General features: G+C 37.0%; 1 protein-coding gene across 1 annotated transcript in view; it reads left to right on the top strand.

Moving 5' to 3' along the window:
• Positions 1-21,437, top strand: part of TYR (tyrosinase) — a gene marked incomplete at its 3' end in the record, with an annotated part of 110,604 nt that extends 89,167 nt beyond the window's left edge. The window contains exons 4-5 of the mRNA XM_082660341.1: positions 12,015-12,196; positions 21,211-21,437. Coding sequence (XP_082516467.1) covers positions 12,015-12,196; positions 21,211-21,437 — 409 coding nt within the window. The remainder of the gene's footprint in view (positions 1-12,014; positions 12,197-21,210) is intronic.
• Positions 21,438-22,332: the final 895 nt, after the last annotated feature.

The raw sequence follows: 22,332 nt of genomic DNA, 5'->3' as shown, positions 1-22,332 counted from the left end.
GTTGAGAGTGTGCGTGCAGATGCAGGGGACACGGGTTCGTGCCCCGGTCCAGGAAGATCCCACATGCCGCGGAGCGGCTAGGCCCAAAAGATACCTTTTCACAAATTCACTCCGACTAGCTGTGGTCTGTGAGTGCAGCCTGGCTCATTTGATTTGAGTCAATTTCTGCCTAATGCAGTGGCTCTCAATCCTTGGTGCACCTTATGATTGTATGGGAAGGACTATAGCTTGCTTTTAATCCTCTCTCAAAATAGTTCCTAGTAGGGTGCCTGGCCACTCAATGATACACGTAAGTATGGGAAAAGAAAAAATAACTTCTGAAACTGCCTTTCTTTCTTAGACTTCTAGTTCATTGGTTCTTTTTGGTTCATTATCATTGATATTTTGGTTTGTACCCTAAGTTCGTTAAAGTTTCATCACTAGCTTAAGTAGTTTCAATCTGGTTTTTGCTCCCTTAGCCATTCCCCAAAGATCTGTTTGCCCTTTCCTCAACTAAGCTAAGAAGTTGTAAAGTATATATTTGGAATTATAGTCAATCGAGGTTGAATTACTTAGCTGTATAACTGGCTTTTCATTTGCAGCTACTCATTCTGGACAATTTATGCTCTTAAAGTATCCACTTCTTTTAAAAGTGTTGTTTTTCAGTAAAAATTTCCAAATATTCCTTAAATGAGTTCTATCATTAGCCAGGAACATGAAGAAAAGGAATTGCTGGGACACTGTTATTTCAAACCCAGAGAAAGTCCCCAAGTTTTTTCAGTGGTCTCGGCACAAGTAGGTCATATAACTATTACCTGGCTACTTCCTTTGAGACCCCAAGTTGGCTGTTGTTGACAATTATAATATGGGTTGAATTATGTCCTCACTAAAATTCTTATGTTGAAATTCTCAGAAATGGTTTTGTATTCGGAGATAGGGTCTTTAAAGAGTTAATTAAGCTAAAATGAGATCCTTGGGGTGGGTTCTAGTCCAATATGACTGGTGTCCTTATAAGAAGAAGAAATTTGGACACAGGCAGGTACAGAGGGAAGACCCTGTAAAGACACAGGGAGAAGAGAGTCATGAAGAAATCATGGAGAGAGGCCTCAAAAGGCACCAACTCTGCCCACACCCACCTTAATCTTGAATTTCTAGCCTTCAGGATTGCAAGAAAATTTCTGTTGTTTAAGCCACCTAGTCTCTGGTACTATGTCATGGTAGCCCTAGAAGACTAATACATAATAGTACTTATCTGAAGGGATTCTTGTAAGTACTAAGTGAATTAATATATGTAAAACCATTTAGTATAATGTATAGAATAAAATACTGTTATTAATATTGATATTAAAATGATACTTCCTTTGTTTTTGAGTTTTTCTTCCTTAGGATTTCCTTAAACTTTTATTCTCTGCTACATTTTTTTTGCTTCTTCAAGGCTTAGGTCAAATGCTACCTTCATGAAAACATCAATCAGATTTACTGTTTCCCTCCTTTGATCATTACATTTGTCATGCTGTATTGTAATTATTTGATTATGTGTCATTCTCCAACAGTATATGGGGAACCTATTGAGAACAATGATGTTGTCTTATTGATCACTGCAAACCAAATGTCCATCACAGTGCCTATTCACTAACGAGAGGGCTAGATTCGGGTAGTTCAAAAATATGGAAAATTTATGAGAATTGTGTAGTCTTCTTGGGAGAGAGCCCACATTTTTATCAAATTCTCAAAGAGAATGTGAATTAAATATTAAATAATCATTTACTTAGCGGTTAGCTATTAGAACTGAGAGAAGGAGAAATCCAAGAGATGCTGATGATTTTGAGTTGGATATATCTATAGGTGGTGTTACTCTCTGACCCACACCAGTTAGCACAGTGTCTGGCATATATTAATAATAAGCATTTTGCCAGGAGCTGGAAATACAAAATCGTATGAAGACTTGTCCCAGTCCTCAAGAGAGTTGCAGTCTGGTCAATCACACAGCACAGTATAGTGTGAGTGCCATGGGAGAAGCAGTGGCATTAATGACTTGCATCTTGGTAGAACCGAGAAAGAGGGAGAGAGGAGATAGCGTCTGACTCGGTATAGGATGGGCGGTGTATCACTCAGAGTTCTCCAGGAAAACTGAACCAACAGGATGTGTGTGTGTGTGTGTGTGTGTGTGTGTGTGTGTGTGTGTGTGTGAGATTGTGTTTACAGATTAAGGGAGAGAAAGGAAAACAAACAGAGAGAGAAAGAGAGAGAAACAGAGAAAGAGACAGAGAGAGGTTCAAACATTTGTGGAAACTTGGCAAGTCAAAAATCTACAGGGTAGGTAGACAAGCAGGCTGGAAACCCAGGTAAGAGTTGCAGTTAAACTCCAAAGGCAATCTGCTGGCAAAATTCCTTCTTACTTGGGCAGGTCAGTTTTTTCCTATTGAGGCCTTCAATGGATTGAATGAGGCCTACCCACATTATGGAGAATAATCTACCTTACTCAAAATCTACCAATTTAAATGTTAATATCATCTAAAAAATACCTTCATGGAAACATCTAGAATAATGTTTGATCAAATGGCTGGGTACAATGACCTAGTCAAGTTGACACATTAAAATTAACCATCACAGGTGGTATCAGGTAAGGCCCTTCACCTTTAGTGACACTTGAACCTACGTTTTGAAAAAACGAATAACAGAAGTATGGGCAAAGTGATAGAAGGGAAAGAACAGGAATATTCTAGGAAGCATGAAGAAACAGAGGTATGCTTTGGGGGTCTTGCAAGTGGTTCAGAAGGGCTGGAAGGAAGAATATATGTGGCTACATGTGGCTAAACCCATATACTGTTGGAGAATGACACATAATCAAATAATTACAATACAGCATGACAAATGTAATGATCAAAGGAGGGAAACAGTAAATCTGATTGATGTTTTCATGGAGGTAGCATTTGACCTAAGCCTTGAAGAAGCAAAAAAAATGTAGTAGAGAATAAAAGTTTAAGGAAATCCTAAGGAAGAAAAACTCAAAAACAAAGAAAGTATCATTTTAATATCAATATTAATAACAGTATTTTATTCTATATATTATACTAAATGGTTTTACATATATTAATTCACTTAGTACTTACAAGAATCCTTTCAGATAAGTACTATTATGTATTAGTCTTCTAGGGCTACCATGACATAGTACCAGAGACTAGGTGGCTTAAACAACAGAAATTTTCTTGCAATCCTGAAGGCTAGAAATTCAAGATTAAGGTGGGTGTGGGCAGAGTTGGTGCCTTTTGAGGCCTCTCTCCATGATTTCTTCATGACCCTCTTCTCCCTGTGTCTTTACAGGGTCTTCCCTCTGTACCTGCCTGTGTCCAAATTTCTTCTTCTTATAAGGACACCAGTCATATTGGACTAGAACCCACCCCAAGGATCTCATTTTAGCTTAATTAACTCTTTAAAGACCCTATCTCCAAATACAAAATCAATTTCTGAGAACTTCAACATATGAACTTTTGCGGGGGGACATAATTCAACCCAGATTATAATTGCCATTTTACTGATAAGGAAACTGAAGCACGAAAAGGTTAAGTAGTTTGCCCAAGTTTGCACAGCTACTGAGTATTACAACCAAAATTTGAATCCAAGCAATGTAGCTTCAGAATCTATGAAGCTAACCTCTACAATTTATTCACTCTCTGTTTATATAATTTCTTTTAAAATGAGAAATAAAATTCACTGACATATTTGTTTGTTAAGGCAACTACATCCTGCTTGTGGTACACCAAAATTCCCAAGGAGCAGAAATCTAAAACCTCTGCTCTAAGGGAATTCAAGTGGGCTCCTCGTATTAAACTGCAGAAATGATGGTTTCTGATGTGTGCAAGAATAACAGCAACAGTTAACCACTGTTAGGTGCTTACTGTGTGTTGGCGCTGTCCTGGGTGTATTGTACACGTAATCTCAGTTCTATCTCCTGGCACTTTGAAGTTTGTTATTATCCACATTTTGCAGATGAATAAACTGAGGCTCACACGGATTACCCTCTCACCCCTCACAAACCAATACCAGAAATGTATCCCGGTTTCTCAAGATGAAGTTTTATGTTTCTGGCTTCTTTCTGTGCCCTCAAACCCTAGGGCGAAAATTAAGACTCGTTATTAAACCTTTGCTTAGAACAGGTTGAAGGTGGATTTTGCCCTTTTGTCTGCATATCCTGCAGGGCTGTCCTATGTTCACAGCACGTACTGTACCTCTTCCCTCAGCTCCTCTCTCCCACGCGCCTGCTGTGAATGTCAGCTGCCTAGATAAGACTCAGCACTTTCAGAGTCACTTCATGGGTGCTCACTGGCCTCCCTCAGGAGGAATTCTACACTGGTCCTCATGCGTAGGTCAAGGCCTAGACCCAGAATCCCAGGTAGAGGCCATTCTCTTTGGTCCCCTTCTCTGTTGCCCCTTGTTACCTACTAAGCTTGTGCTGGTCTATGGGTCCTCATGGCCTCTGGAGGGAAGTAAAAAGGTTTCAGTTCCACAAAGAAATATCACAAGTCTTTAGACTAGCGATGTTAATATTTCACAACTCTGCATTTATCTCTTCTCTGCACTTGAGAGATTTTATAATCAAATGTTCATTTCTCAGGTAAAGTAAAATGACAAAGTATGCCTAGTTCCCACTTATGTGCATGGCTCTAAAATGCTTGGAGAAGAACATTAATGCTCTGTCCATCTTTTTGCTTTAAGTACTAATTGCTAATGTTTTGCTTATAAGTGGAAGAGTCTTTAACTTGGAATAGAACACCTGGGCTCTGGCCCTAGCTCTGCAAGCTGGGTATAATGGTAAAACTCACAGAAATCTGACGTGAAATGCCAGATTTTCTACTGCATTCTAGTTGAGTGAGCATTGGCAAACTTTCAGTTCTTTGACTCAATATTCTCTTCTGTAAAATGGGATCAATAAAATAGTTACCTCCTTGATTTGCTGAGGCTTAAATCAATAAGCAAGATATATCAAGAGGTTGCGTTACAGAAATTGCTTTATTATGAACACATTCTCCTGGGTTAGATTATTAACTCAAAAGAGGAGCACCAATTATCATGTAAATATTGCAACTATGTGCTATGCACAGAGAAAAGGAAGATAAAGAAGATGTGGTTTCTTAGCTAGTTGCTACTAGTTGGTAGCACTGATATTCTCCAATGTACTTGTGAACAATGTCTCTGCCTCAGTTTGGGTTTGTTCCTCCCACAGTGAAAGAAAACAGGATGATGTGAGATAATTTCTGAAGTAAGTGGAGTGTTTAATTGATATTCTAGCGTTTGTTTTTCTGTACCTTTCCAGCCCTGTTGACAAACCCGCCCTCAGATACAAGGCTTAGTCAGAGAGTAACAGCAGTATTCAGGACCCACTCAGGGAGAATCAGGAAGGAGAAAACAGAATCACAGGCAGGGACAACTGCGGTGTCAGAGGAAGAAGCCCAGGTACATCAGCCAGAAGATCTGGGTTCTCATCTACCTTAAGCGCCTTACCAACTTGTTCACTGTTTCCTTTTTTCTGTTATTATTATTATTATTCCACTTTAACCAGAAAATGTGGAGTCTTCTGTGACATCTCACCGCTGAGCTGTACTACTTGGATAGCCACACATCATCTTTTTACCTGGATATAATTTTCTCGCTGATTTCTTCATCCCTTGTTCCCTGCACATCAATTCCGACTGTCCTTCAGTCCCTTTAATAACTTTAAAAAAGTTATCCGTTCATGTTATCTCTTGTGATCACAGATATAAACAGATATAAACAGTGACTTCCTATTACTCTTAGGAAAAATTAAAAATATTTCTCACATGTTCTCAACTGCCCTTCTTGATTTGGCCCCCATTTCCTCTCTATCTTCATCTCAAACTGTTCTCTCCAGAGATACATCAGTCATTTGTTTACATTTTCTGGCTGGACAGATATTTTTATTCCAAAGACATAGATCAGTGGAGAAGTGTAGCCTGAGGAAGGGATGTTACTATCGTGATTTTTGAAGATACTGTGTGCTGTGCTTGAAGATTCTTTTGAGGCATTTCAATGGGGATGCCACCCAGGCAGCTGGGTATTTGGACCGAGATTTCAGAGCAAGATTTACTCTGTCACTGTAAGTTGAGAAGCCATCAGCCTGTAGATAATAAGTGAAGCTATGGGAGTAGTGAGACAGATGAGAGAATCTGACCTCCCAACAAAGGCCCTTGCAAATTCTATTATTTTTTCAGAAACACTCTTATACCACTTCTCTAAATACTCCTTCAACACCATCAAAGTCTGCAGAATCAATGAGGCCTCCTCACTAAATTGTATTACCATGTTGCTTCATTCTATAGTATTTGCCAGTCTGTAATTACAGATGCATTTCTGAAATTACTGGTTAGTATCTATCTCCATCAATAGATCTAAGTACCACAAGCACAGAGAAATACATCAATACCTGGCAGAGAACCAGTTTATTATAGGTGCTCATAATATGTATATTTAACTATTGATGAAATGGTTGAATAAATGAATGAAAAAGAATTCTATAGTATTTGTGCATTTTTTACTGTAGCAGTGGATGTACTAAATCAACTCAGTTCCCTAATATCCAACTACATTAGGCTTCTTTGTTAGTTGTTCTGTTTTTAAAAAGAAACTTTAAGAATAATTTTTATTTACATAAATGTTGCAGAGTTTACATATACCCCACATCCAGTTTCCCCTATTCTTAACAAGTTACTTCAGTATGGAAAGTTTGTCACAATTAATGAAACAATATTGATACATTATTATTAACCACAATCTATACTTTAAGATTACTTCGTTGCTATCTAATATCTTTTTGTGTTTCAAGATCCCATCCAGGATGTCATATTACATTTAGCTATCACGTCTCCTTAGGCTCCTTCTTGGCTGCGGTAATTTTTCAAACTTTCCTTGTTTTTGATGACCTTGACAGTTTTGAGGAGTACTGCTCAGATATTTAATAGAATGCCCCTCTATTCGAATTCGTCTGATGTTTTTCTCTTGCAGACTGAAATTACATGTTTTGGGGAGGAAGACGAGAGAGGTAAAGCACTATTCTCTTCACATAATATCAAGGGAACATGCTATCAACATGGCTTACCATTGTTGACGTTAACCTTGATCACTTGGCAGTTGTCATATTTCTCAGGTTTCTCAAACTTCTAAATGATTCTACCACCCATCCATATTGTGCTCTTTGGAGGAAAGTTACTATGCACAGCCCACACAAAAGGAGTAGGGAGTTGTGTCTTGCTGTTTTATGTACTCAGTGTGTCTACCTAATTATACTAGAGCTCTGTTGGTATCATGGTAAAGTATAGGGGAAGAAAGTGTTCTAAAATATTTTGATTAAATTTCAGTCTTTTAGTTGGCCAGTGTCTTGGGGCTGTGACCTTCATAAGTGTTTCTCCAATGGTATAGCTTTTTGGTTTCTTTTCCCCCTCTGTCCTCTACTCCTTTTTCCAGTTGTAGCATTCCCAATCTATTTCCTTGAAGCCCTGACCCATGGCCTATGTTTTATTTCCCCTTAGGTGAGACAGGAAGGCTGGCTGAAAGGGACTGGACTGAGAGGAATTCCCTTCCTCCTACCGGGATAAGTCTCTGGTAGTTATTTCCTCTGGATTAAAGGGCTTTGGTGTGGAGAAGACTCTGGGCATATTTCACAGTGGTCACTCTCTCCCTCCCCCTACAGAGCCAGGAGAGGATCTTTTTCAGGTCTTCATTGTGAAAATCTGGCAGGCTTCTTGGAGGTAAAAACCCCAAATGTGTGGGAATATCCCCCTAAGACTATGGCTCCCAGCAGTTTCTCACATCACAAGTTGTCTGTACTCAACCTCCAGCCATTCATCAAAGTGTTTAAGTTTATGGATCCAGCTGTTTCTCCTCTTGGTTAGCAAATTTCAGTTGAGTTCCTCTGGTTGCATTTATCTCTACAGTTTTGGGGGAAGCAGTTTGCCCAGTTCTCTCATGGGTCCAAGAAAAGTTGTTGATTTTCTACTTGTCCAGCTTTGTCTTGTTGTAAGGATGGGTGTGACCAGACGTCCATGTTACTTTCATACATAAAACACATCCCTTCTTGTTTCCATCTGTGATCATCTTAACTTTTTTCTAAATCCTCTGTTGTGCATTTCATTGTTGCTCAGACTTCTAGAAAACCATCTAAATACAGTTTAAATGAATCTTTGGTAAGAAGATAACTTTCTTCCCAAAATGTCAGTGTGATTATCCAAGTTAAACATTAGTATTCTGATGTGAGCCATTCTAGACATGGTTCGATGAAATTAACTGAAGATGAGACCCACTGATGAAGAATTTAAGCAAGATTAATACCTTCATTTTAAAAGGTTGGTAAGGTGAGTAAGCACATTAATGGTTTCATCCATTACATCTTTTGGTGCTGAGAATTGATGTCCTTGTCCTACCTAGGTAAAGAAGTTTTACTTCTTGGCAGAAATAAGATTATTGATAAATTGAACTATAGGGGTAATTTTTCTCAATTAACAAAATGGACAGTGTTTGCATCAAGCTATTATCTAGTAGCTCATTGTATATTGGGCTGTTTCTAAGTCAGTCAAAGTTTAATAGGGATGGGGAAGAGATTAATTATCAGAGGATCTCCTTCTCATTAAAAAATAGGTTTGGGCTTCCCTGGTGGCACAGTGGTTGGGAGTCTGCCTGCCGATGCAGGGGACATGCACAGGTTCGTGCCCCGGTCCTGGAGGATCCCACTTGCCGCGGGGCGGCTGCGCCCGTGAGCCGTGGCCGCTGAGCCAGCGCGTCCGGAGCCTATGCTCCGTAACGGGAGAGGCCACAACAGTGAGAGGCCCGCGTACCGCAAAAAAAAAAAAAAGGTTTACCACTTGAAAACTGGTGAACATTGTTTAAATATCATTTAAACATTGTTTAGTACAAATAAAATGTCTTATAAAATATTGTCTATAATAAAATTCTCTTTTATTAAAATATGTATTTAATGTTATACTTGTATATTTTAAAAACTGCAACAAAAATATGGAGCAAGTACATATGATTTTTTTCTTTTCTCCTTTATTTTCTGAATTGTATATAATGAACAAGTAATGCTTTCATGAAAAGAAGAAAACTGTAGATGTTAAAATAAAAAGAATAATTCATAAAATTATAGGACTTGAATAGACTTAAACCAGTTCCTAATTTCTTCAGTTGAGGAAATGGAGGTACACACACAAAAAAACAATCTTCTTGAATCCTCTGTTTCCCCATTTCCGCTTAAAGAAGAATAACCATTTTTAAAGAACCAGCTCAAATATACATGGCGTTGGCATTTCTATGCATGTCTCATGTCTCTCACCATTTGTAGAATTCTTCCAGTATAACTTGAATCATGAGTAGAAGGAAGAAAAGGAAGAAATACTATGGGGATGAGGATGGCTTCTGTTTACCACCTGTCCAACACTTAACCATATATCTTACTTATGTTATTTTAATTAATCAGTTTTTAATTTTTTTACTTACAATGTGTCCAGTGTAAAACAATTCATTTATACATATATATGTATATACATACATATATACATATTCTTTTTCAGATTTTTTTCTATTATAGGTTATTACAAGACATTGAATATAGTCCCTTGTGCTATACAGTAGGTCCTTGTTGTTTCTCTCTTTTATATATAGTAGTGTATATCTGTTAATCCCAAATTCCAATTTTATCCCTCCCCTCCCTTTCCCTTTGGTAACCACAAGTTTTTTTCTATGTCTCTGAGTCTATTTCTGTTTTATAAATAAGTTCATTTGTGTTGTATTTTAGATTCCACATGTAAGTGATATTATATTTTATTTGTTGTCTGACTTACTTCACTTAATATGATAATCTCTAGGTCCATCCATGTTGCTGCAAATGGCATTATTTTGTTCTTTTTATGGCTAAATAATATTCCACTGTATATACATACAATATCTTCTTTATTCATCTGTCAAAGGACATTTATGTTGCTTAATTAATCCTTACAATACCTTCAAGACATAAATACTACTCCCATTTTGCAGATGAATAAAAGGAAAATTAAACAGGTTAAGACCTTTTACAAGTTCCCTTTGTCACAACCCACAGAATTCAGGTTTTTGCACAGGTTCAAGTTTCTCCAAAACTTAACATATAGTAAGTACTCAGTAAACATATTTAATAATTGAGCTATTTAGGGACCATTTGGTATTCAGGGACCAGATTTGCAGTGTTTATCAGCAGCCTGATGATCTCTCAGTTTATTCACAATTAAAAACAACTTTGACCACAACTAGTATTTGAAGTCCAGATTCTCTAAGCAAATAGAATTGCTTTTCATCACAGAAAAAGTGATCACCACTGCTGCCATCTGGCTTCCTTGTTCTCTTCTTTATTGTACTTCAAAATGTTTTCTCAAAAAAATTATTTGCTTGCTTGAAGTACTATCACTTTCTTTTTTAGACCCATCATCTCGACCATGCACTAACCTTTTATCTCTGAGCTTCAATTCTAGAGCTAAACAACAGTAGCTTATATATCTAGCACTTTCATAAAAATTATCACATTGGATAATTTGGAAACAGATAGGACAGATATTATTACTTTCATTTTAAGGATGAGAAGGCTAAGTCTTCAAGTGGTTCAGTGATTTGCTTATGAGCTTATGCAACTGATACAGCTCTTAAACCACAGATCTAGGACTCAAGGGGAGTTCTCTGACTCCAAATATAGTATTCTTCCCTCTATGTTATATGGTCTGATGACACAAAGCCATGCTCTTTATCGCACCTTTAATGATCCACTATAAATTCTGCTGTAGCTTAGTTTTGCTTCCATTCTTACTAGACTTTTTTGATCCCATAGTTTTTTAGCTTTTGTTCCAGTTAGGGTTTTTAATTGCATGCAGCAGAAACTCGCTCTGGCTGATTCAACAGGAAACAAATTTGCTGAAAGGGTATCGGATAGGTGAGGAGATCATGGAGAAGCAGGTTGAGAAACAGATGGGAACAAGGGAGGAGGGCAGCAGTCAATCATCTGCCAAAACCATGCTCTAGAACAGGAGTCCCCAACCCCCAGCTGGAACTGGGCCACACAGCAGGAGGTGAGAGGCGGACAAGCGAGCGAAACTTCATCTGGGTCTCCGCATTGCTCCCCATGGCTCACATTACTGCTTGAACCACCCATCCCCTCCCGCCCTCTCCCCCCCACCCATCCCATCCATGGAAAATTGTCTTTCACGAAACCGATCCCCGGTACCAAAAAGTTTGGGGACCGCTGCTCTAGGACACAGGGTACCCCTGGACACCTTTACTAATACCTCTGGCCTCGCTGCCCTTAAAAACAGGTTGTTGGTTTTCCATTGTCCTTGCTTCTTTGTGTCAGTGTCTCCTGTTTCAAAGTCTTGGATGGGTATGTCTGATTGGCTGAGTATTGATCATGTGGTCGTACTCTAGCTTCCAGGGAAGTTTGGAAACCACAAGTTTCCAAGTAAGTATTTTTAGCCTCTATCATGGAAGGTGAGCTCTCTCTCCCACCAAGATTCATTAAGCATACACTGCACCAAACATAACAAGGAGGTTGAAATAATTGAAAGTCCCCTACCATGACCCCAAAATGGCCAAATTCTAGTACTGATTCCAATTTAGTTTTGCAAGTTCTTTCTTTAGGTGAACTTTCTTTGAGATGAGAGACATATTTAATTTACAACTATGTCTCAATTGTCACTCAACCAATAATTACACTTGCTCTGCAGCATTCTGAAGGGTCTAAACTTGTCATGTAAGTTTCATCTATCTTCTAAGAAATTTCTCTTTCAAAATTATCCTCTAATATTTCTCTCAAATGAATGAGTTTCATCAGGGCCTGACAGCATGAACTGGTGACTTACAAAATATTTTCAAAGTGTGAAAACTATATTGGCATCTTTCCACAGCTTTAGGTTTTAAGATATGCCTTGTTATTTTACTTTAAGAATTCCAAATATTTCTTTTACTAACAATATGTTTCTGACATTGAATCATCCTTTCCTCTGCAGTATTTTTGAACAGTGGCTTCGAAGGCACCATCCTCTTCAAGAAGTTTATCCAGAAGCCAATGCACCCATTGGGCACAACCGGGAATCCTACATGGTTCCTTTTATACCTCTCTACAGAAATGGTGATTTCTTTATTTCATCCAGAGATCTGGGTTATGACTATAGCTACCTACAAGATTCAGGTAAGGCTCAGTTTCTTTCATGTGAATTGCTGAGTCTGGTGTGACCAATGTCTTTTGAGAGAGTGCAAAACCTTATGTTTTTACAACGTTATCCCCAAATTATTTAAATTGGGAAAATGCATTACGATTCTTAACTCATCACTGATTTATTACTACGTGGACCAAGTTGCAAGAATCTTTAAATTTCTGTCCTTTCTGCTTAAAATAGAGCATTTTGCATATGGCAACCATGGGAAGAGCACTAAAATTAAAATCAGAAAAAAAATGGGTGTGAGATATAACACTATAAACTGACTTTTGTGCGACCTTGGGAAATTTGACTTCAGTTCCTTGAATCTCAGTTTCTTAACCTTAAATATTAGGAATAGAATACCTCAAAGAGATATTTGATAATTAAATGCATTAAGAGTCTAGGGCAGTCAGTGCAAGTTAAACATCTAGCAGTTTTGAAATCATCTTTGGGAACTTCCTGCTAGGGTTACCAAGAAAATTTGTGAACATTTTGAAGTTAAACACAGTTAATAATAATAATGATAATAGCTATTATAATAATAATTGCTCTGACTATGATTAAGTCTAGGATTGTAATTAGATCTAGGCTTTAAATAATCTTCTTTAGTAGTAGTATGTCAGTATCTTTTTGATAAATACGGAACAGGTAGTAATGTCTCCCCCTACCTGTGAGCCTGCTACATACCATGCATGCATTATTAATCAACCATATATTAGGGGAAGTATTATTTTCCCTAGAATGAGGTAAGGATACTGATGCTAAGATAATTTAATTGACTTTCCCAATAGCAAACACCAGTATGTGGAAGAGCCAGATTACAACACTACAGGGTCCTCTCCACTGCAACACAAGATGGTCAACAGCTAAAAAAACGGTTAAACAACACAGAGTTTGTGGATACGAGGTATTCGACAAGCACTGATGTTTCATTATATTCATTGATAATTCATGGAAACATAAACAGATTAGTAAAATAAAATGAACAAATGAATGACATTTACCAATTTCCTACCTCCTGTTAAACTTTAGTGACACATAAATGAATGACATACCTCCAGACCTCAAGGAGCATTAAATTAAATTCAGTATGGAAGTCAGACAGTTGTGCAAAAAAGTGTGAAACATCAGGCTGGGTTAAGTGCAATAAAGGAGTCATAAACCGAATCTTATAAGAGCACAGAGGAGAAAACAATGACTTCAGAGTAGTTCAACCTAAAAAGACAAGACAAGGCCTTGAAGGATGAGCAGGCAGGTAGCAGATAGAAAAGGGTAGGGAATATTCTAAACTAATAGAATAACAAAAATAGAGGTGTAAAGTGTACTCTGTATTTCTGAGATGCTAAATTCTCCTATTTGAGTAGTATGAGCAATGAAAAATTACACTGAGGAGATAAATTGAGTTATTTCATAATAGCTAATATAGTACGGATCTTTTCATGTTCCAGGAACTCTTCTGGGTATGCCGTGTGCATTATTTCCTTTAATTTTCATAATTACCCTGTGAAGTAAGCACTATTATTTCTTTTTCCTGATCATAGCTGAGAAAACAGAGGCTTAAAGAATATAAATAACTTGTCCTGGGCCATCTAGCTAGTATGTGGCATAGCAGAACCACATTTTAAGGCCAACAGGAGAAACTGTATTTTATCAACCTTTTCCTGCCCTTGGGGGAACCATTAGTTGGACAGATTTGGGTTCGATACCTGTTTTGCTTTATCTGAAGACCATAGCCAGTGGAAGGAATACTAAAATGGCTGGTAGAGGAGATGAGTTCTTTGAAAACCTGGAGATCACTAAGAACAGAGGATTTTGCAGAGGGTGGAGGTATGGTAAGGGAAGGGGCTCCCAGTGAGTCAAAAAGAGGGGCAGTCTCAAGTGAAGTGTTTTTCCCTCCTTCTAAAAACACCCACAGTACATAAAGAAAGGAGAATATTGGTAATGGTTTTTCAAAGAGTCACCACCAGGATTTTATAATTTCCATTTTCAGAACATAACAGACTCTTTCACGGGCTCTTGCTTTTATTACACTATTCTCTCTGGCTAAATTCTGATCCATAACCATTTGTCACACTCTCAGATACAAAATCATTGTATACATACACAGAGTCATGTTTAATCACTCCTTTAATAGAGTTACATGGTAATTTTTCTACATATGAATCTTTCCCCCCGCTACCTTGGCTGTGAGCCCTAAAAAATGAGAACTGATACCTTGCAAGCTTCTGCAGTCTTCTCCAAATGGTATCTGGTATGGGGCTAAACCAATGAATTCACTTGAATGCAAGTGATATTTATCATGAAGGATGGTGTCTCTTAACCAATACATATAAGTAAAGCTTGCTAGAAAAATGTCACACTTCTTAATACTCAGGTCATTTCTAGATTAAAAAAAAAATTTAACATCTTTATTGGAGTATAATTGCTTTACAATGGTGTGTTAGTTTCTGTTTTATAACAAAGTGAATCAGCCATACATATACATATATCCCCATATCTCTTCCCTCTTGCGTCTCCCTCCCACCCTCCCTATCCCACCCCTCTGAGTGGTCACAAAGCACAGAGCTGATCTCCCTGTGCTATGCGGCTGCTTCCCACCAGCTATCTAGTTTACATTTGGTAGTGTATATAAGTCCATGCCACTCTCTCACTTCATCCCAGCCTACCCTTCCCCCTCCCCGTGTCCTCAAGTCCATTCTCTACATCTTCATCTTTATTCCTGTCCTGCCCCTAGGTTCTTCAGAACCTTTTTTTTCCTTAAGATTCCATATATATGTGTTAGCATACAGTATTTATTTTTCTCTTTCTGACTTACTTCACTCTGTATGACAGTCTCTAGGTCCATCCACCTCACTACAAATAACTCAACTTTGTTTCTTTTGATTGCTGAGTAATATTCCATTGTATATATGTGCCACATCTTCTCTATCCATTCATCTGTTGATGGACACTTAGGTTGCTTCCATGTCCTGGCTATTGTAAATAGAGCTGCAATGAACATTGTGGTACATGACTCTCTTTGAATTATGGTTTTCTCAGGGTATATGCCCAGTAGTGGGATTGCTGGGTCATATGGTAGTTCTATTTTTAGTTTGTTAAGGAACCTCCATACTGTTCTCCATAGTGGCTGTATCAATTTATATTCCCACCAACAGTCCAAGAGGGTTCCCTTTTCCCCACACCCTCTCCAGCATTTATTGTTTGTAGATTTTTTGATGATGGCCATTCTGACTGGTGTGAGGTGATACCTCATTGTAGTTTTGATTTGCATTTTTAGATATTTTTAACGTATTTCAAGTCTTCTATTGCACTAGATATTTTCTAGGTGATTTTATTGGTTTATTTATTCTTTCTGCATACATATGTTTAGTAACTACCTTGTTCAAGGCATTCTTTTAGATACTGTGGATACAGTGGTAAACAATGTAATCTCCTTCTTCACAGTGCTTACATCCTAATGAAAGAGAAAGACCTTAAACCACTACTTACCTAATGACTTGTTTGTTTAGAGATGTGCATATCTCTAGGGGTCAGTGAAGTGACATTTCAGAGAATATCAGTAACAGGAAGAATTAATTAGTTGAAAAGGAGGTTTTGATTATGAATTTTGGCCATATTGCTAGGATAACAGAGCCATTCATGAATTTTAAACAAATCAGGATCAAATTTGAGTTTTCGTAAGATTACAGTTGCTGCAGCTTGTAGGAAGTTTTTTTTTTTTCAATTTTATTTTATTGAAATATAGTTGATTTACAATGTTGTGTTAATTTCTGCTGTACAGCAAAGTGATTCAGTTATACATATATATATATTCTTTTTCATATTCTTTTCCACTATGGTTTATCACAGGATATTGAATAGAGTTCCCTGTGCTATACAGCAGGACCTTGTTGTTTATCCATTCTATATATAATAGTTTGCGTCTGCTTATCCCAAACTCCCAATCCATCCCTCCCCCACCTGCCCCCTTCCCCCTTGGCAACCACAAGTCTGTCCTCTATGTTAAAGACACAATGTTGAGCCAAAGAAACCAGACATCATAGAATATATACTGATGATTATATTCATATAAAATCCAAAAAGGTGCAAGTTTTGTGTCAGTTGCAAAGCGCATTCGGGGAGGCCAGTGAACATGCTGTTACGAGTATCCAGGGGAGAGGCAAAGGAAGTTGGAACTGCAGTGGTGCTAAGAGGCAAGGCAGAAAGGACAAAAAAAAATTGATATTATTTTGAAAACAAAATGTATGGAACTTGGAAAATGATTACATATAATAGGTGAGAAAGAAGGAGATATTAGAGTTGCCCTTAAGCTTTCTGGCCTGTGCAGATGATGAATGGTGATTGAACTCATTGAGATAGAAACAGTAGGAGCAGGGCCAGACATGGAGTGAATCTCATGGTGGTATCTGTTACACAGTGAAATGGGGTGAATGGCACATCAGGATAAATATATATCTGAGGCAGTTGGATAGCCTTGAGCCTCAGAAAAGATTCTGCCTGCAGATACTAATGTGAGAGGCATCAGCATATAAATTGTTATCTTTGCCAATCTTTACAATTTTGCCTAGTAGTGATTTTATTGTTTTATAGGTAAGTAGATTGAGAACAGAAAGATAAAGTGACAAGTTCTAAGTCACAAAGCTCGTAAGTGGCAAATATAGAATCCCAAATGAATTCTCTCTCCATGACTCCACAGAAGAGAGGGTTCTCTTTATACTTGCCTTGTACACAAATGTTCCACCTCATTGTCCCTTCCCTAGTGTCCCAAATGGGTACTTTTTACTGAAAAGGCAACAAAAACCACTGGAGGAGAAAAGGGAAAGAAGGCTCAAAGAGTCACATTAGGGGATTAAAGGTATTTATTATTTATTTATAATTAAATTTTTAAAAATAAAATTGATTCCAAATGTTTTATCTATTTAGAGTCCTTTTCATATAGCTGTGAGCTTATGCCATTAAGTTTAGAGAAGCTTTGCTTTAAAATAAGCAACAGCAATTGCTCATTTTCTATTTTATGAATTATTCTGTTGTACTTTCAAGGAGTTTAAAATTTATCTTTCATTCTTCTAGTCATTCATTTATTCATTCATACAGCAATGTTTACTGAGACACAATGCCAGAATAGAGTAAGCTAAACTTTAAGCTTACTAAAAAATTCTCTAAAATTTCTTGATATAATTTAGTTCAGGCAGTTAATTATTCATCATTTAGGCACTCACGTTTATAATTAATTAATTATTTTCCATAAAAGGCAGCTGATGTCTTCTTGCTTTAGTCAAACATTTTCTCTTATAATTGAATTTAGTGATGTTTTTCAAAATTGAGTAGCAGGGGATTTTGTTGTATGCATGACTGATTGAAAGGTGAGACCAAAAACCTTTGGCAATGAAGGGTTGAGTCCTTGATGCTGTTGGCAAATGTAATCCTGCCTTTTGTCTGGTGTTACTTTGTGAAGAGCTTCCTTCTTCCAATATATTCCAAAAGACCTGGACATTTGATTTTAAAAACGAGAGGAGGAGGCATGTTCACAGTAACTGGAGGGTCTCATTCTGCACATGGGGTTTGATGAGGACTTGTTCACTAGTGCTTCCCTATGTGTATACACAGGTGCATACTGTTCCTTCTGCCTAGGATGGCTTGCCATCAGCATCCTACACTCAAGTCCTAATTTATTCTTCTACTCAGTGGGATAGTCTCCTGGGATGCCTCCTCTGACTCCTCAGGCAGTTATAGGAGGTGTTTTCCCCATTATCCCATTGTATCTTTTATATACTTGCATTGGAACAGCATTGCTCTTAAAATAATTTGTTTACTTGTCAGTCTCCTCTTCCAGTTATTATTTCCTTCAGTCCAGGAGCTCTGCTTACTCAGCCTTTCACATGCAGTTCCTGGACCACCACCTGACATTTATTGTGTCTCAGTAAACATTGCTGTATGAATGAATAAATGAGTGAATAGAAGAATGAAAGATAAATAAGACATACTACTTGCTCTCAAGGGTTCATGATGAAGCCTGAAAATTAAAACATACATATAAATAATTACAACATGTAAACAATTGTGCCAAGTGTCACAAAGGAGCAATAAAAGAAAAGAGTCTTGGAATCCAGAAGAGAGAGCTGAGCAGAATCAGTGTTCAAAGCAGGTGTGAGAGAGAAAACTCTTACTGGAAGCTGGTTCAGTTGAAATATTGATGGAATTACTATGGAGTAAGAAGAATCGATAACAGTTATAAATTACTTTTTATGTGAAAGACATCATTCCAAGGTTATACATACATTGCAGGGTTTAAATATTACAGGCAAACTTTCTAAGTTACAGATTTTGAATTGGTTAAATTAGGATAATGATTCCTAACTACCTCATGTGTTTGTTGTGTGGATAAATGGGCATATGGATGCGCTTTGGAAATGACAGAGCACCAAACAAATAGAAGACTATATGATTATTCTGAAGAGAATAGGTAACAAAAAAAAAATGGAATTTTAAGTAGGTAAAAAAATAGAAAACTTTTGATATTAAGAAATAATTTAAAGATACACCATTGAGGCTCAAAAGCAAATAACTGAGGAAGACAAGTCTAAATTTCAGGTTGAAGCCATTGAGAAATACAGAGTGTTTCAAAGAAGACAGTCCATTGGTGGCAGTAAAATTTAAGACAACTTGAAATGAACTGAAGTAGAGAAATAATAAGAGAAACTGGAGAGCAGAAGGACAGACAAAGAAATAGTGTTTTAAAATTGTGAAAGAATTTGAGCTGAGCCTTAAGCAATAAAGAAATCATCCATATTATGTAACCTCTATGTAATCTGCATTTTGTGAGACATTTAAAATGCACTATATGTTGAAGTGACTAATAGCAATGCAAACTAAACATTTGTAATTTCATTTTCAAATTAACTTTTAAATGTGTTAGAATGGTAACCTTTATGTTTGATGAAAATAATTTTCACATTTTTAATTTCTTTATTTTAGCTTTGTTAGCTTTCATTTCTTAGATTTAAATTAATATTAATCCAAAGTTATGAATCTTTTTATTATAATTTATTTTATAATGTTAGTTCTTTGCAACTTATTGTCCCCTCCTGATGAAGAGAAACCTAAATCTGCTCTATTGTTGCAAATTATGCTTAATGTATTCTAAGAATTTTAGAGGTATCTTAGTGACAGCTGGTAAAAGGACAGTACTAAGGACAAAAAAGAGAAAGTAACAGGAGAAATGGGGTTTGAGCCCTGTAGCCCCACTTAAGCCAGGGAAGCGCCAGTGTTATCTTCTTTGAATGAAGATTGGAATTTAATATAAAATTAATTTTTGACAAATTCTCCTGCTTTAACTGTTTTCAGTGCTTGAGTTTATGGCGATCAATGAGACTCCCACTTTACATTTCACTTCATGTTGCTACCCATTCTTTCCAAGATATTATATTAAATAAATATTAATTTTCTTTTTATATTGTTGATCTAATTTTTATGATATATGAAGCTTACATATAACTGTAATTTCAGAATATCCTAAGGTACTTTATCTTTTATTGTTGTAGGAATCTAACTTTAAAAATAATTAGGACTTTTTGAAGTGCAAAAGGCAGAAACTCCATAGAAACAAGATTAGATAAAAAGATAATTTATTGGTTTACAAAATCCAAGGAAGGAATGAACATTTGAAATGTAAGAAAGACAAAAATGCAGCTGAGACTGAGGAACAGCAGGAACCAGCAAACTAAGCTCCCTAAAGATTCATTCTCCCCCTCTCTCTCTTCCCCGCTCCCTACCCCCTCTCTAGCTCTAAGACTGTTATCAGCTCCTGAGTCATCTGACTCTTAATTCCAGCACAGTGAATTCTGAGTAATGATTCTGACTGGCCCAACTTGAGTCAGTGGTTCACTATGAACTAAGAAACAGGAGCCAAGAAAATAATTCATAAAAAAAATGTTATAGTTCCCACATCAGCAACAGGGGGAAGGTAGGGATGGGGAGTAGATATAGGCTCAAATATCCATGGCCTAAATAAGTTAGTTTATTTATTGCTCAAATGGCAGTCTTGGTATGTTGTCAAACACAAGCTCCATAATTTCAGGGACCAGAGCTGCTTGTTTCTTGTAGTTCTATAAGACCTAGGGTTTACCCTTGATCACCTGATCTATGGTGGCTCACCAACGTACTATCTGCATTAGTTGAAAGGGGAGAAGGGAAAAGGAGAAGGCATACCTTTTCTTTTTAAGGGAACTGCCCCAAAGTTACATGTATTACTTTTGCTCAAGACTTAAGTCACATAGCCATAATTTGCTACTAGGTAAGCCCAAGATGCACTCTCTTCTTTCCTTTGTATCGCAAAATGGATATAGAGTATCTTAGAGTGTCTTGTAAATAGTGATGGGAACTTTAAAATCAAGCAAATAGATATAATAAATTATTAGCTCCAAGTGGAAAATAATGTAAGAAAGGAAAGGTAATCATAGAATAATATTTGGTTCAATTGTGAATAATATTTAAATATTAAAAATAATGGAAATCCGAGATGTGGATTTGACCCCAGATCATGGTATTATTATGCTGAAAATATGGAGGAAAGAAAAGGGAAACTGTAAGAGAGCTCAAATCATTGTTTATACCTGAGGAACTCCAGAGATAAACTTGACGAATTAAGAAGTAGTAATATTTGCCTATTATTTAGAAATATGGAGTCAAATAACAGAATAAATAACTAAAAGAGTAACAGTAGCTGACTTGGGGGCAGGCACTGTACAATTTACAAATCAGATAATATCTATGAAGTTTAAAACATCCCAACAAGGTGGTATTGTTTTCCTATTTTTCTGATGAAGAACCTGAAGCTTAGGAGTATTAGGTGTAACTTTCCTAAGATCTTATAGCTAGTAAGTAGCAGAGCTGGCATTCAAACCCAAGCATCTGACCCCAAAGTACTATGCAAGGATGATGATGATGATGATGATGATGATGGTGATGATGATAGTAAAAACATTGGGATGTCTTTCTATTTCAGGACCAGACAGTTTTCAAGATTACATTAAACCCTACTTAGAACAAGCAAGTCAGATCTGGCCATGGCTCATTGGGGCAGCCATGGTAGGGTCTGTCCTCACTGCTGTGCTGGGAGGACTCACTAGCCTGTTGTGTCATCGAAAGAGAAAGCAGCTTCCTGAAGAAAAGCAGCCACTCCTTATGGACAAGGAGGACTACCACAGCTTGTTGTATCAGAGCCATTTATAAAAGGCTTAAGCAATAGAGTTGGGCCAAGAAACCTGACCTCACTCTAAATTAAATGATGTTAAAGTCCCTAGGGGTTGTCCCAGAAGAAATCCTTGGCGTGTGTCTATGAAGATCATTATTAGAATTGTTATCTTAAAACAAAATATACCCCTCGTCCAACTCAGGTAGAAGCCACCTGTGCTTGCTTTGCTATATTTTGATCATTCCCTTAATAGTTTTCCTAAAGCCCATATTTCCAAGGAAAAGATGCCATTTGGTAATGGAGGTGCTAGTCTGCTAGTCATATCTGAATGAAAGTGCTCTTATAAAATATGACAACAATTGTGATCATTTTCTTCCTGATTGTTTAACGACATGTTTCTTTTATTATCCCCTTTCTTTGATTTTAATAAAATAGTAACGAATTTACACTAATTGACTCCTTTGAGCTTGAGAAATACATTTTAATTTTCCTAAGAAAGCATAATGTTTCCCTTATATTTTACATTCCTGCTCCAAAATATGTTATGGACTTCAAGTAGAAAACGATCTTCAACTCTTTCCTGCCATAGTTCTGACTACATTTTAAGGCCACTGAAATCAAGGGCCCTTCGCCTGAAAAGAATCTGGCTAAGTACCTGTCTTAAGCTGTGCTCATGAATTATGTTGATGAAGATGATAATAATCTTATTATAGAGCATTTTTTTATCTTCTAAGAAGAACTTTATTAGAGAATATTTAAAATGCTATAAAACATTTCATGGTAGAGAACAATTATGTGAATATCAGCCTGTCTGCAGTTCTAGTAAAATAACTTATCACTATTTTTCCTGGCTATTAAGACCTTAAATTAGAAAGTCTAGATAATCTTGTTACTTGAAATTTTAGGTCCAGTTGAATTTCTAAAAATAGTCCA

Source organism: Grampus griseus (genome assembly GCF_964374135.1).
Source record: "Grampus griseus genome assembly, chromosome: 8".
Classification (NCBI taxonomy): domain Eukaryota; kingdom Metazoa; phylum Chordata; class Mammalia; order Artiodactyla; family Delphinidae; genus Grampus; species Grampus griseus.
This window is presented reverse-complemented; position numbering and strand designations above follow the sequence as displayed.